This window comes from Oryzias melastigma, linkage group LG17 (genome assembly GCF_002922805.2).
Source record: "Oryzias melastigma strain HK-1 linkage group LG17, ASM292280v2, whole genome shotgun sequence".
Classification (NCBI taxonomy): domain Eukaryota; kingdom Metazoa; phylum Chordata; class Actinopteri; order Beloniformes; family Adrianichthyidae; genus Oryzias; species Oryzias melastigma.
In genome coordinates, this window is record NC_050528.1 from 9,452,769 (window position 1) to 9,467,711 (window position 14,943).

General features: G+C 37.4%; 1 protein-coding gene across 3 annotated transcripts in view; it reads left to right on the plus strand.

Moving 5' to 3' along the window:
• The first annotated feature begins 1,636 nt into the window (after positions 1-1,636).
• gigyf2 (GRB10 interacting GYF protein 2) overlaps positions 1,637-14,943 on the plus strand; it is a 24,190-nt gene continuing 10,883 nt past the window's right edge. The window contains exons 1-17 of one of the 3 annotated variants that reach the window (XM_024273788.2): positions 1,637-1,792; positions 3,281-3,329; positions 3,489-3,669; positions 3,775-3,870; positions 3,997-4,105; positions 5,443-5,548; positions 5,650-5,690; positions 5,783-5,815; positions 5,904-6,080; positions 7,588-7,799; positions 8,926-9,070; positions 9,171-9,422; positions 9,611-9,780; positions 11,061-11,217; positions 11,299-11,465; positions 12,826-12,920; positions 14,032-14,160. In XM_024273788.2, coding sequence (XP_024129556.1) covers positions 3,292-3,329; positions 3,489-3,669; positions 3,775-3,870; positions 3,997-4,105; positions 5,443-5,548; positions 5,650-5,690; positions 5,783-5,815; positions 5,904-6,080; positions 7,588-7,799; positions 8,926-9,070; positions 9,171-9,422; positions 9,611-9,780; positions 11,061-11,217; positions 11,299-11,465; positions 12,826-12,920; positions 14,032-14,160 — 2,108 coding nt within the window. In that variant the 5' untranslated portion in view covers positions 1,637-1,792; positions 3,281-3,291. Of the gene's footprint in view, positions 1,793-1,818; positions 1,998-3,280; positions 3,330-3,488; positions 3,670-3,774; positions 3,871-3,996; positions 4,106-5,442; positions 5,549-5,649; positions 5,691-5,782; positions 5,816-5,903; positions 6,081-7,587; positions 7,800-8,925; positions 9,071-9,170; positions 9,423-9,610; positions 9,781-11,060; positions 11,218-11,298; positions 11,466-12,825; positions 12,921-14,031; positions 14,161-14,943 lie in introns of those variants that run through there. The other 2 variants (XM_024273790.2, XM_024273789.2) reach the window with 2 other exon arrangements.

Below are 14,943 nucleotides of genomic sequence, written 5' to 3' on the forward strand. Positions count from 1 at the left end.
ACAACTTAGAATTACAACAGCTTCTAACTACACAAATCTTTAAAAAGTACATACCAATTGCCTGATACACACACACTAAAGCACATTTATGCATAAGGAAATGATCACTTCTGGAAAATGTTTTCTCTTTTTTTGAGTGAGGGTTGAGTGTTTTAAAAATACATTTCAATACTTTTTTTGTATTAATTATTGGAGCATATTTGTCTAAGGAAGTGGGAAAATGTCAAGTTTTCACCAAATATTCACAATCTGAGTTCAAAGCTGCCGATGAGAAGGAGCTGATGACTCTAGCATTCTAGCAACATTTAAACAGATCATTTACTCAACAATCTTGGAGATGTGAAAAGTCTGATTTTGTGTAAATACAGTTTTGTGTGTGTGTATCAGACAATTGGTGTGTACTTTTTAAAGGTTTGTTTTTGTATTTTGTTTCAACCTGCTGTAATTTTAAGTTGTGCATGTACAAATTGTACTATGCATTTTTTTTGTCTTTTTTTACACAACTTTAAGTGCCAAAGTTACACACAATATTTTTGGTACGAGTTATGAATTAAGAATAATGCACACAGAAATCTAATGGAACAATTTTCACTCCATATTTTTAGGTTAATTCGTTTTCTAGGACATAGTTTCTGCAGAGAGTCAGTAGTTCATCAGAAATTCCCCTCTGAGTTGTGGACGAAGCTGTTGGTGCTGAGTAAGCCTCATCTCATTTCCCATCATCCCTTTGTTTACATTCTCTCCTGCTAGCTTATAGCCACTCACAACCCCAGGCTAACATTAGCAGTGCAACAAAATTTTCAATTCTTTTTTTGTTTTCAAATCGGAAAATTTCACTTTCAAAACTTTTAGCCCTGTTGTGGAGGGGCGGGGCTAACACGAAGAACCAATCAAAATCGATGAGGGTGGTAACTTCAGTCCTGGTGCATTCACTGACTCCTAGAGCTGTGATAATTACGGTCAGAAAATGGCTGTTTAGTCTGTACTATCATAGTCTGACGTTGTCCCAAGACGGGTGTAAAAAGCAGAGTTTTATGGCGTACAACCTGCGCGTCCAAAACGCTGTTTTAGCCCGTTCAAAGCACCATCTTATTGTGTTAAATACAGGCATGGAAACTGTCCTTATACTTTCATAAAATGGCAATATGGGTCACCCTTATGAAGCCTACAGAACACTATGTTAAATACATGCAGACTTTTAAAATACAGATTTTCAGATTCAAAAACGATGAATAAAAAAGAGTTGAAAGTGAAAAAAATATTTGAAACTGAAAAAAAAAGTTTTGAAATTGAGATTTGAAACCTAAGAAACAGAACATTTGAAGTTGAAAGTAATTAAGTTTATTTTAAAGTTTTGGACTTTTTTTGGCCAAACACCAATATTTTTTTCAAAATGTTTTATTTGGTTTTCAAATATTTCTGTCTCCAAAATAGCTCCATACTACATAGAGCCTTTTTTTCAGCCTGAGTCACAACGATTTGAATAAAGAAATACTCAGAATTACAATTTTAATATTACTTTTCCCCTTCATCATGGAAAAAATATGTAACAAGAACACGTTAAAAACACCCAAAACACAATTTTCATTGAAGTGGCTATTTAATAATAGATTAATGAACACAGCGGGATCAGTCAATACTCTGTTTCACTCTGTGAGAGTCAGCAAATCTGTCCACGGCGTGCTGGCTTATATGTGATGTCACGTGACCTGGACTCAGCCATCTTGTGGAAAACGAAGAGAGAGAGCCACTCAACACGCAAACAAACCCTGTGCTGTCAGAACTAGCGGAGGTAAGACAGCTGAAGTTTAAGGCACGAACCAGGGCGATTCACGGATTTGATCTAAGTGCCGTGACAGGAGAGCATGTTGTGACGTGCGGGGGTGGTGGCTGGTTGTGCAGTTAGAAAAAACAGTCATGTTCGGTTGGCCTTGAAGCACCGGTCTCTGATGTGTCTGTGCGCGGGTCCGGGTCGGTGGAAGTGCCAGGAAACTCTGGTGGGGATCGAGGCTTTGCGGAAGGCCGCACGTAGTTGATAGCTAATCTGTTAGCATTCTTTCTACAAGTATTTACTTTGTAAATTTGCTTCTACAACAACACTTATGTGGTGGTCACGCGGGGTGTATTAAAATTAACCCGGTCAACGCGCCTTTTAAATAAAAACGAGTAAATATGTGTCAAAGTGAGACACAACGCTGCTAGCTAGCTAATGCTAACGTGTTAGCACAGCTGACTGTCGTGCTCCTGAGTGACGAAAAGTGTGGCAAAGCGTGCTGCCAACGAGTTCTAAAATTATCACTTTGTGACCACATATGCTTATCAGTGACTTAACGTTTATCTCTTAAGTACCGTGGGAAATGTCGGTATCAGATAGACATGTCTACTGCCCGTTTTCACGTCAATTTAAAGCAATTCTAAGTTAGCTTGCTACTTCTTTAGCTATCGTCGTCCAGTTGAGCTAAAGCGTTTCAGTTATCACAAGTCGTATGGAGTTTTCCACGCTGGATGAAGTAAACTTTAGATCCCTATTAAGTTTAAATTGAATAAATATTCGAATATTCAACACACACTGCTCTTGTTTGAGTGTGTTAAAGTTAAAAACCAGACTTTTAAAGAGGATTTCCTTGCAATTTAACGTTTCTTTTAACTTACAACTGAGTTTATTTCTTGTCATAGCTGGCTGATACACTCAGAAAATAAAAATGATTTGCCAAACTAAAGTTTTTGCAAATTTAAATTTGGCAAATACATTTTGGAAGAGCTTTTCTAATCAATTAATGAATCACATTTGAAGTACACGTTTAAATGGATCCAACTAAAGGACTTTATAGATGATTTGCTCAAACTTACAACAACTTGAGCACCTAACGTTCAGAACTTTGAAATTTCAATGGTGTCATTATTTAATATATTATTTTTTTTATTTATAAATCTCCTGAAAAAAGGAGCATCTGTTGTCAGTTGCATAGACTACTAGCAGGCTGGGACTCTTCCTAAAATAACTTTTGCAGATTGAAATCTTACACTGGTTGTGTGCTGGAGGAATGAACCATATGTCTAAAGTGCTTAAAATATTTTATAACCAATGACAAAACTGTTAGGTTGTAATGTTTGCCCAGATGTAAACTTTGAAGCTTTGTTTATTTTAATAGAACAATTGATTCACTGTTAATTTTTAAGGTTAATATTATTTTAGAAATTATTCCAGGCGTTATAAATTGTATATTTTTGTATTGTGCATAAAATGTGTTACTAATCTCCTTTTATTTTTCACTTGTAGAGCTTTGAAAAATGGCCGAAACCCAGACACTTAACTTTGGACCTGAATGGTAAATCCACATGTGTGAATGAATCCGTTATTGAAATAGAATTCGCCTCTGAAGCTGATGCTGCTTTTGTATACGTGCTGAGACTTGTTGCCTCCCCAACTTTGCTGGTTTTCACGAGGTTTCTCTGTCTATTCTTCACTGCGTTTTCTCCGTCGACAGGCTTCGTGCCCTTTCTGGAGGCGGGGGCGGCGGCGTCGGCAGCGGTAGTAGTAGTAGTGGTGGTGTAAGCAACAATGCTGTTGCTTCTCCACCTCTCTCACCTGCATTGCCAAAGTATAAACTTGCAGACTATCGCTACGGGAGAGAAGAAATGTTAGCACTTTATGTAAAGGAGAACAAGGTGGGTATGTCCGTCGCGTCTGTTTTCATCATTAGATTTACTTGTACTTTTTCTGTTTTCACAAATTATTCATTGAATTTTCCTTAACGTTTTTTTATTTTCTAGATCCCTATAGACCTACATGATAAGGAGTTTCTACCCATATTGCAAGAGGAACCCTTGCCACCTCTGGCACTTGTGTCTTTTACTGAGGAAGAACAGGTTTGAACATCTTATCATTTATTTTATAGTACTTTTTTTTTATTAACGAACAAATAGAAATGCAGTGCAAAGAAGAAGAAAAAAAAGCTGACTCCCTTGTGTCCTCTCCACCCTGTTTGTTTGCAGAGAAATTTTTCCATGTCTGTAAACAGCGCAGCAGTACTCCGGCTGTCGGTACGAGGAGGTGGACCGATAGCCGGAGCACCGAGAGGGCGAAGTACATCAAGAGGTCGAGGTAAACCGCAAATCATAAACATCTCCAGCTTCCTTCTGTTGTTTCTTGCAACACAACTTGTCAAAACAAGTCATGCTGGTGAATAAATATTGATCTTTTTTGTCTTAGTGTCATGTTTAGTTGCTGTAGAATTAGGATTATAGTTGAATTTCTTTAAATTCTGGGGAGACTACCAATCTAAAAGGAAAAAAAATATGTATCCATAGGGTATTTAATCCAAACCCTTTTAACATTTCCTACATTCTATTTGTTGGAAAATAAAAAAAAATGATGAAAATAACACATGGTTAAATGCATTTGCCTGTTTTTTAAACTTATTTTAAGCAAATGAAAAGTGACCAAAACCTTAAGCAATTTTCATTATCCTATGACCAAAGTGTATATATATTTAACAATTTTTTAAATCATAGAATATCATTCAAACTAAATCCTTCAGTTTAGGAATTTAGCTTATTTATTTAGCTATTTTATTTTCAGTGATTTGCTTCTTAAAAACCAGCTGTTACCAAATTCAAATTGAATACTGTGGCAGTCCTCTAAAAAACAAGTAACAGATTTGTGTTTTTCTATGACTCGTACCACAATTTTGGTTGTTTGTTATTAATTTAAAGTAAGAAAAAATGTTTCTTTTTTGTTGTTTTATAAAAAAAATTGATTGTTAATACCAGCTCAGTGGCCTGGTGGTACAGTGTCCATCCTCAGATTGGAAGGTCGTGAGTTCAAATCCAGGCCGAGTCATACCAAAGACTATAAAAATGGGACCCAGTGCTTCTCTGCTCCACTCGACGTTAACAGGTCGGATTGTTGAGTTTAAGCAACTTTTTTTGTCGGAAAATAATATAAAAAACCTAAACGAAGAGATTCTTTTTGATTTATGTAGATTTCACCAAAATAGAGAGAACAATGTTCTTGATGTTGTGGTTCTTTTTGGTTTCTTCAGGCAATTTCATTCTATGTTTGAAAGCTTCTTTCAGTCTTTGTCGACTCAACATCTCATCTTTAGTTAACCTTAAAGTTGAAGCTTTTTTTATTCGTTTTTGTTCCTTATTTTTTAGGTAACTAATCACTTTTGGTTCTGTTTCTCTTCACCTTGTCCTTCCTGCTAAACTAATTTGAAAGTTTCAAATGTTTCCAGAATCCAATAGCTTAGGTTTGTCCTTAGTTTATGTGATTTCCCATCAGCCACCAGCTAGTTTGAATGTACAGCTACTCTCCATGTGATTTTTTTTTTTTTTTTTTTTTTTAAATTATTTATTTTTTAAATATATAATTCTTGATTTACAGCCATCCTGATTCAGCAAATTGATCAATCTTTATTTGTCCGTCTGTGCTTTCAGGGAGGGGAAGAGGGGATGGAGGTTTTTACCAAAGAAGTTTTGATGACGTGGAAGGTTTTGGCCGTGGAGGGAGGGAGATGCATCGCTCTCAAAGCTGGGAAGAAAGGTAATGTGATACTTTTTCAGACGTGAGGCCAAATATGAAGAAGTCTCTTCCTGTAAGGATTATTTATTTATTTTGGGTCTCACACCCTTGTTATTCATCAGGGGAGACAGGAGGTTTGAAAAGCCAGGTCGAAAAGAGCCAGGTTGGTGTTATTAATGCGGATTTAACATTAAATGTGTCTTCTTTTTGGCGAATAAACCGTACTTTCTTGTTTCTTTCTTTTGGATGATGCAGATGCTGCTTCAGGACATTTTCAGATTAATCATAGTAAGAATAAACAGAGAAAATTCATTTATTTAGAATTTATTAAAAACATCGTAACAAACCCCTTTTTCCTTTCCTCTACTTTTTAAAGTCCGGAGCAACTACGAAGAGGGCGGGGCCGTACTGCCGAGGAAGCACGACTTCACGCGGTCAGAGAGCGAAAACTGGCGCACGTCTCGCGATGATCAAAACGGTGAGGATGATGATGGGGGCTGGCGCCCGGCGGGTTCTCGGCGGGACAGTGACCGGTGGTGCCCCCAGAGCCCAGGTGGGCACTGCAGACCATTTCAAACCTACACCCTAATGGGATTAATGACGATACTTTTCCTGTAATATTCACATTTTATGTTTTTTTGTCATTAATGCTTTGTGTTTGTGTTAGTACATCAGTGCTGCAACATTATGCTAAGCTAAATGCTGCATTATTGGAGGCTTTGGAGGGCTGGGGGTGGCCCCTGTATGTTGTGTTTGTTAAGCTGAAGGGTTTTTGTGGCGGCATATTATCTTTGCAGACGGGGGGCCCCCTTTCAAGGGTTCATGTGCTGCTACTGCACGGTTTGGGGGGTTAGTAAATGTTAACGCAGCACTGACGTGATTTTAAGAGCGATACATAGCAGTAAAGATTAAAAATATATTTCCACAAACATATTGGGATTTAAACAGAACAAAACTTAAACAGCATAAAAAAACAGTCTTAAACTAAAATAATAAAGAAAAACAACTTTTTTTTGCTTGACAATAATATAAAAAAATCTTTAAATAAAAGATTTTTATTCATTTATATAGATTTTATCAAAGTAGAGTAAACAAGAAGTTTACTAGATGAATCTTAGAAGACGTTTCGCTTGGCGAAACGTCTTCTAAGATTCATCTAGTCAACTTCTTGTTTACCTTCTACTTTAAATATGTTTTATTTGTCTTCTTAATTGTGTGAATGCTCCAAAACATTTCCACTTTAGTGATCCTCCTGCTCTTTTCTGTACGTTTTTTGGCACGTAAAAACTCACAATTTCAGTGATTGGCATCCAAACATTCGGCTTGATCAGGACATTACTGCCTATAGTTTTGTTATTAAAAAAATAAGTTTTTGAAATATTTTGTAAAATATTCCCCATAGGAAATGAATTAGATTTTTTTTTTAATTTTTCAAAAACTTTGTGCACTTTGAAACTATCGTTTGCAGTATTTTTTTTAATAATTTGGCAATGAGTTGTTATATTAGCATTATGCTAGCTCATTTTGGTAATTTGGCATCTACTGAGGTTGTTTTTATCCTAATTTTATCTAATATTTTTGCAACATGCTGACGTCTACTATCTGTCTACTAAGGTAATTAGGCTACTTTTGAGTTAAGCTAGGAACAGGCTAACATTTTTGACTAATATTACTGAGGATTTTTTGGCTATTTTGGAGTTGAGCTAGTATTTTAGCAATGTGCTAGTTTTTAGGCTAAGGCTAATTTAGAGTTTGGATCATTTTTAAGCAACAGACTACACATTTTTACAAAATAGGCAGGTATTGAGGAGTTTTAAGCAAACTGACTAACAATTTTTCCAGAATTTTTTTCAAACTTTATTGTTTTTTTTCTTCATTCTTTTCACATTACGTCAAATTTTGCAAATAGCTTTTGCAATTTCAGCAAATCCCTTCAGCAATTGGAGTAAATTGCTTCAGCATTTTCAGCAACCAGGTTTAGCAAAAACCATTTACACTAGCATTATCGCACTTGATGCAACTTTTTGTCAAGCAAATTTGCCTTTTGTTTTTCTCCTCAGATGGGCCTCGGTCAGCAGGTTGGCGGGATCACCCGGATCAACGTCGGCGGTTCCCGTTCGATGCTAGGGAGGACGAGCGCGGATACAGACGGCCGCGATCTGGCAGCAGCAGCATGGAGGACGAGAGGGACAGTTTACCGGAGTGGTGTCTGGAGGATGCGGACGAGGAGGCCGGCACCTTTGACTCCTCGGGGGCTTTTCTTTCTCTCAAGGTCAGAATTTTATCTAGAAATACATTACCCAGGATGCTCTCTTTACACTTTCAGAATAGAGTTTAAAGTGAGATGTAAGCTCAGTTTAGGAAACAATGATTTGGTTTTTGAGAGGTCCCGGGTTCAAATCCCGGACGAGCCCCCAATTGTTACAAACCCAAGTCAGCTACACACAGCAGGTCGAGTTTCAACAAAAACAACTCGCTAAGAAAACGGAACACAATAACTAGTCGAAGGCCAGTGGACAAGTTTACAAGTTTTTTCTGCTTAGCTAAACAACGGAACAACGGCAGCCTCCTGGACACAACGCAGCTTCTTCCTCTTTTATCTGCATCCGCTTCTTTTGACAATTAGTTGTTAAGGTGACAGCCGTTCAATCAGCGGATCCGCTCCAGGTGTCCCACCTCGCAGCTGTTCGAGTCGCTGAAAAAGAGAACAGAAAAACGAACAAACGAGGAACCAGGAAGAAATGGAAGGCTGTACCGTAAAAATACCCTGCAAAAGGGGAAATCTGCATACTAGGATCATAGATGTTTTAAGGTTGTGAAACTATTCCCTACACACTTTATACACTTATATCAGTTTTATTTGATATTAAGTCTTGAACCGGATATTGATAATTCATGTAGAGATCCGATCCGGGGTGGGATTATACAAGTTCGCTTCCCTCCACTCCCTTTCAAGTGATCTACTTGTGATTCATTAAGTGATATGTCATGTATTATGACTTGAAATAAACCATTTCATTCATTCATTTCTTCATTCACCAGACAGATATTATGTTTTTTACACTTTTTTAAAAAAACTTTTAAGGTACAGCTGCGTCGACTCGTGTTCAATGGCCACTTTCAATGCAAATCCTATGTAAACGCATGCAAACCCTTGTTCTGTGCTTCTGCGTTCACCTGTTGCTACACAAGTTTTAAAGTCCCACTCCAACCATTTTTTTTTTATCGTCCCTAGTGATCTCGTAATTATGATGTTTTTAGCCAAAATCAAAAGTCTTTATCATTTTTTAAGCCCTATTTTATGCACAATATTGTACAATTCTGACAATTGGACAACAGTTGCCCTGGTACTGTTAGTATTCAAATAAACTCAGTTGTTGTCTGTCACTTCCTCGCAGAAAGCTCCAAAGGAGCCCATCCCAGAGGAGGCAGAACTGGAGTTTAAGCCTCTGGAAGAGTGCGAGGAGAGTTTGGAGGACGACAGTCCGCTCAGTGAGACCAAAGAGACAGAAAACGAGGCGAAAAGAGAAGCTGAGAGAAAAGGTTGGAAGCTTTTAAATCACCTGAATATTTGCTTTTGTCAGTCATTTGTTTTTACGGAGCATGTAAAAAAAAAAAAAAAAAATCTCCTGTTTGTTTTCAGAGTTGGCCAAAGCTTCAGAGGAGGCTCCGCCCATCATTCCACCTGTTCCTCCCACAGTGTTGGAGTCCCACCCCCCTGCACAGTGTTATCCTTCGATCCTGCCCAACAGAACGGAGGAAATGGAGCGGCCAGCCGAGAAGCAGCAGCCTCTGGAGATCCCCCCGGAGCCCTGCAAGCCCCCGCTGCGAGTCCCCATCACCAGCAGCATGCTGGAGTCTCTTCCTATGACCCACGTTTCCACAAGCATGTCAGGTTCGGCCTTTTATCTCTCTAAAAATGTTCTTCTTTTTAATCGTTCATTCAACCATTTACACGATGTTGGTCGTGTTGAGTTAATAAAGTTACAGTAAATCAAAGAACATAAACACTGTAGCTCTGGTGTTAAAGGGTTAAATAATATAATTATTTTACTTTATATATTTTATTTTACTTTATTGCAGAAGCTTCCGTTCCATCATCTGTTGCCAAACTCCCTCAAAAGAAGTCTATAGAAGTTCCCGTGGCCATGAACAATCCTTTACCTTTCCCTTCAAACGTAATGGCACCTATCGCCAGGCCCACCTCTGTGCCACACGACACGGATGAAGACGGACTCAAAAACTTTGAGCAGGTAGATTCTTTCAGCTCAAACCCATCGACTGTATCAGAGAACTGGACTGAGCGAGTATGATGTCACCCTTTGAAATTGGCTCGGACTAAATTAAGTCAATTCTGGCGCCATTTGGAGCCAGCTGTCATCAGTAAGGTGTGTTTGACATCAATTGGATCGTCGGTGAGACCAGGCGGCTGCAGGTGGGGGCGGGGAAGGGCGCATGATGAAGGCGAATAGCTGAAGATGCTGAAATTGATTACTAAAAATGCTGAACTGATAGCTGAAAACGCTGAAGCTGATAGCAAGCTAAAAGATTTGGTAAATGCCAAATTTACCTTAAAAAAAACAAACAAAAAACCTTAGGTTAGCCAAAACAGCTAGCATGTAGCAGGAACAATAGCTTAGCCTCAAAATAGCATTAAAAAAAGCCTAAATTAGCCAAAATAGCTAACATGTTGCTGAAATATTAGCTAAATGCCAAATTTACCTTAACAAAAACATAGGTTAGCCAAAACGGCTAGTATGTTGCGGAAAAAATAACAAAACTTCAAAAATAGCATAAAAACCTTAAAAAAAAAAAAAAACTAAATTAGCCTAAACAGCTAGAATGTAGCTAAAATATTAGCTAAATGCCAAATTAACCTTAAAAAGCTTAGGTTAGCCAAACAGCTAAAATGTAGCTTAAATATTAATATTAGTATATTACCTAAACTGTTTCTCGCAATGTCTTTATGATGATTGACAGAGCAAAAATTACCCAACATGCACCGCAATCCAGGCGATCTGCATTGTGCTGCGTCTGCCTGCATGATCTCAAACACACCTATTGATTGGTTCAAGTTTCTATGGTAACCACTCTTTAATCAGGAGAGCTTGTTGGAACCACTTGAAACCGAGCTACACAAAATCAAATATTCAACATCCTTTTATTGAAACATTTAATTTGGTCAGTTTATAACGAACGGTTCACTACAAAAAAAATAATGAAAATTGTGATTATTAATAACATATTAAAAAAGGTACCAGAACAAGAACAGTCATTCCCATGGTCTTCTTCTCTATAGAAGTCTATGGGATTTGGAGTTGTTGCAGACACTTCCTGTTTGCAACACGAGGAGGGTGTGGTCACTCTGTCCAGTTCTCATATACAGTCACTTCCTAAATTCGATGCTAAGTGGAATTCCATCAAACAAAAGTGCTTTTTCTAAAGTAAATAATCAAATGTGTTTATAACTCAGCAGTTATCTGGAATGTTTTTCAGTAAATCGGCTAAAAACTGTTTCTGCATTTATTACCAGGAGGCAGAGAAGATGGTTGCGTATCTGCACGACAGCGGCGTGGATGAAGACCGGCTCGCAGCGAAGACGGCAGAGAAGCCCAAACCTGCAGGCCTGCCTCTCACCCACGAAGCTGCTCTTAAATGGCTTTACAAAGATCCGCAGGGGGAAATACAGGGTGAGAGGTGGCTCAAAAATCTCAACGTCCATCTGTGCTTTTGTCTGAAGTCTCGGTCCTGACGCTCTTTCGCTCCTTCAGGTCCGTTCAGTAATCAAGAGATGTCTGAATGGTTTCAGGCCGGTTACTTCACCATGTCTCTGTTGGTCAAAAGAGGTTGTGATGAAGTATTTCAGCCTCTGGGAGAAATCATGAAGATTTGGGGAAGGATACCGTTCACTCCGGGGCCCTCCCCTCCTCCATTACAAGTAAGAGTCCCCGCTGAATAATGATTAGTGGTTAGCTTTGATCTGGTTTTACTGGTTCAGTACATCAAAAGAGAAGCTTGTGTTTTAAAACACAGTTTTTTTTTTTTTTGTCCTTTAACACTCAAATAGTGTACGATCGGGCAACTGGAGGTTGTTCATCAATCGCTTCTTGTCTGGAGTTGATGGAGTTTTGATAAAATTAAATTATGACAAACTTTTAGCCTCACAAAACCATAGAAAACTTCAAAGCCAGAATAGTAAATGGCTAGTTTTCAGAAATGGTTCATTGGTTTTGAACAGTCAGTATTTAAATGACTTTAAATTCTCACTCAACTATATTTTTTCTATAGTAAAATCGTTCCCAGTGGTCTTTTATTTATTATTATACAGTTTTTAGCCCAAATCAGAAAGACTTTATCATCCTCTAAGACATATTTTTTGCAGAGCAGCAGGAGCTCATTAAAAGCCCCCCTCCGGGACTGTTGGCTCAGAAGTAACCCTACCCTGATATCCCATCATCCCCTTGTTTTCGCTCTCCTGCTAGTTTACAGCCCCTCACAACCCCAAGCTAACATTAGCGTAGCAACCATAACAGCGAGCGACATTGGAGCCTTCCAGCCGTTACAGTTTTGAGCCAGATGCCAGCTTGGATGAAGGAAAAGCAAGACGTTGATGGATCTATTCGTCTGCAAGTGGAGGGTTTAGAATCGGAGCAGAGCAGGGACACTTTTCATTTCAGTTGGTGTGGTTTTCAAACTGCTGGTTTTGTCTGCTCCTGATCCATCATGATTTGAAAAATGCAGTTTTAATCGTCAATTCTATTATATATTTCCTCCACCATCAGAAAAATCCCACAAGAACATGTTAGAAACATGATTTTCATTGGAGTGGGTCTTTAAAGCAACATTAATGAATGTTCTTGTGTTTTATAAACACCAGGTGGCGCTTTAGAGCTTTTTTGTTAAATAGAAAAGGGTTTCCTCCTATGTAGATTAGTTATATAGGAGTGTCCTTTGAATTACTTCACTCTTTCATTAACAGAAATATCAAATCTACTTATCAAATAAAGAAAAACAATAATTTTGTAGCCACCTTTGCACTTAAACTTAATTCTGTGTTATAAAACCTATTCTAAAATTTAGAATTTAAAAAATATGTATATATTTACTCACATTTAAATTGAAACGTGGGTTGAAAAACATGAATCAAAAATGCTAAAAAGCCTAATTTTACATTCAAGTTTAATCACTGTGCTGTTTGCTGCTGTGATATGTTCTGACTTTTCTCTTCTTTTTGTTAGTTATAAATTTGTTGTTGCTCTACCTGTGACAATAAATTATCTATTTATCTTCATTTGCAGTCAGATGGTGACCAAGAAAGGTTGAAGCGTCAGCAGGAGCTCACGGCCCTCAACCTGTACCAGTTACAGCAGCTACAGTATCAGTACCTCCTCAGGTAATTCAAACACTCTATTGTCTTTTTTTATGAAAATAGCTTTTCATAAAAAGGTGGCATGAAGTGCTGGTAAAAATTTTTTTTTTTTTTTTTTTTTTTTGTCGTGATCGCTTCCGGTTGTTTTTTTTCCCTAAAGATTAGCGGTTACGCTTTTGCCAGCCTGTTTACAGGATGTTTGTTGAACCAAATTTCCATTTTTAGAAAAAATGCAACAGTGCAGAATATTTCTGTGGATTTTTTTTTCTTCCCAAAAGTGGTTTTATTGCTTGTTTGAGCTGAAAGATGGTTCCTTCTGTGGCAAAAAAAAAATAAAAAATAACTTGGTTTGTCCCTAGTTTCGCTTTAAAAATATATTCAAATGGTGGGAAATAGACATATAAATGCTAAATGTCATATTTTTGTCTTGCATTTACAAGCATCTTTGACTATAAATACATATCAGCATTAATTATTGGGTAAAAGCTGAAACAACGACATAAGCGCCTTATTTTCACTAAATAGAATATTTCCTTAATATACATAAAAAATCTTTAAAGTTAACAGAATCATATTTGAAAGCATGTATCGATCGTGACCCTATTCTTTCTGATTGTGATAAAAATAAACCCGGTTTTTAGGTTCCGGCTTGAAGCAGCCGAGAACTGGGTCCTGCATCAGCAGCACATGGTTTTGTGGAAGTGTTGGTGGTTTATTCACGGTCGTCTGGCCCAAAAAAATAAAGCTCAGCCGCACAGTCCTACTTTCAAAATGTAAACGCTGTGAAGGATCCCTTATCTGTGGTTTCTAACTTTGTTCTCGAGCGAGACGACGAGCTGTCAAATCTGATCCGTTAATCTCAGATAAAAATAATCTCAGCTGCTTTTCGGGCAAGAAGACAGGAGTTCCTCTGTTATCATGTATCTGCAGAACAACTGTTTAAACTCAGTCACGTTAACAGGCTTTTCTTTTTTTTCTAAGCCTTATAAACATTAAAGTTTTTTTTTTATTTAGATTTCAGAGAATCAGAGAGATCACAAAGATTTTAGTCTCTGAATTTTCCATTTATAATTAAAAAAAAAGAGTAACAGAATAGTGGTTTTGGTCTTTATATGCGAGTGTTTTTTCCATACAGGCAGCAGTACGCTCAGGCTCTGGCCCAGCAGAAAGCTGCAGTTTTAAGCTCCGCCCCTCTTCAGCAGCAACAGCAGCACCAACAGCAGATCAATCTGCTACTACAGCAATACCAGGCTCTGAAGATAAGGTGATTTTCCTGCTCCTTTCAGTTTGTCGCCATGTAAAAACTCAATCACACTTTCAGAGATTTCAGAGATCTTGGTATCAAAACGTTCAGCCTGTTCAGGAAATTACTGCTTGTATTTTTGTTATTCATAAACTTTATAGTTTTTGAAATGTTAAGCAAAATATGCCCCTTAGGAAATGAATGAAAAAGTCTTCAAATTTCAAAATTTTAGTAGGTTAGAATCAAACCTTTAAATATATTCACAGGCTGTTCTAATCTATAATAGTAATTTAAAAAAAAATGGAGTTTAGCTGATATTTTAGCTACAGGCTAATGTTTTGACTAATTTAGTTTACTGAGGAATTTTAGGCTACTTTGGACTTTAGCTAGTATTTAGGCAATGTGCTAGCTTTTAAAACTAATTTGGCATCTACTAAGGTTTTTTATGCTGATTTAGAGTTTAACTAATTTTTAAAGCAACAGGCTAACATTTTTGGCTAATTTAATTCACTAAAGAATTTTAGGCTATTTTGGAGTTTAGTTAGTATTTAAGCAATGAGTTAGCTTTTTTGGCTAATTTGGCCTCTACTGAGGTTCTTTTATGCTAATTTAGAGTTTAGCTAATATTTTAGCAACATGCTAACATTTTTGGCTACTTTATCTAATGTGGTTTTTTGGGCTAATTTAGAGTTTAGCTTCTACTTTAGCAACATGCTAACATTTTTGGCTACTTTATTTAATGTGGTTTTTTGGGCTAATTTAGAGTTTAGCTTCTACTTTAGCAACAGGCTAACATTTTTGAAT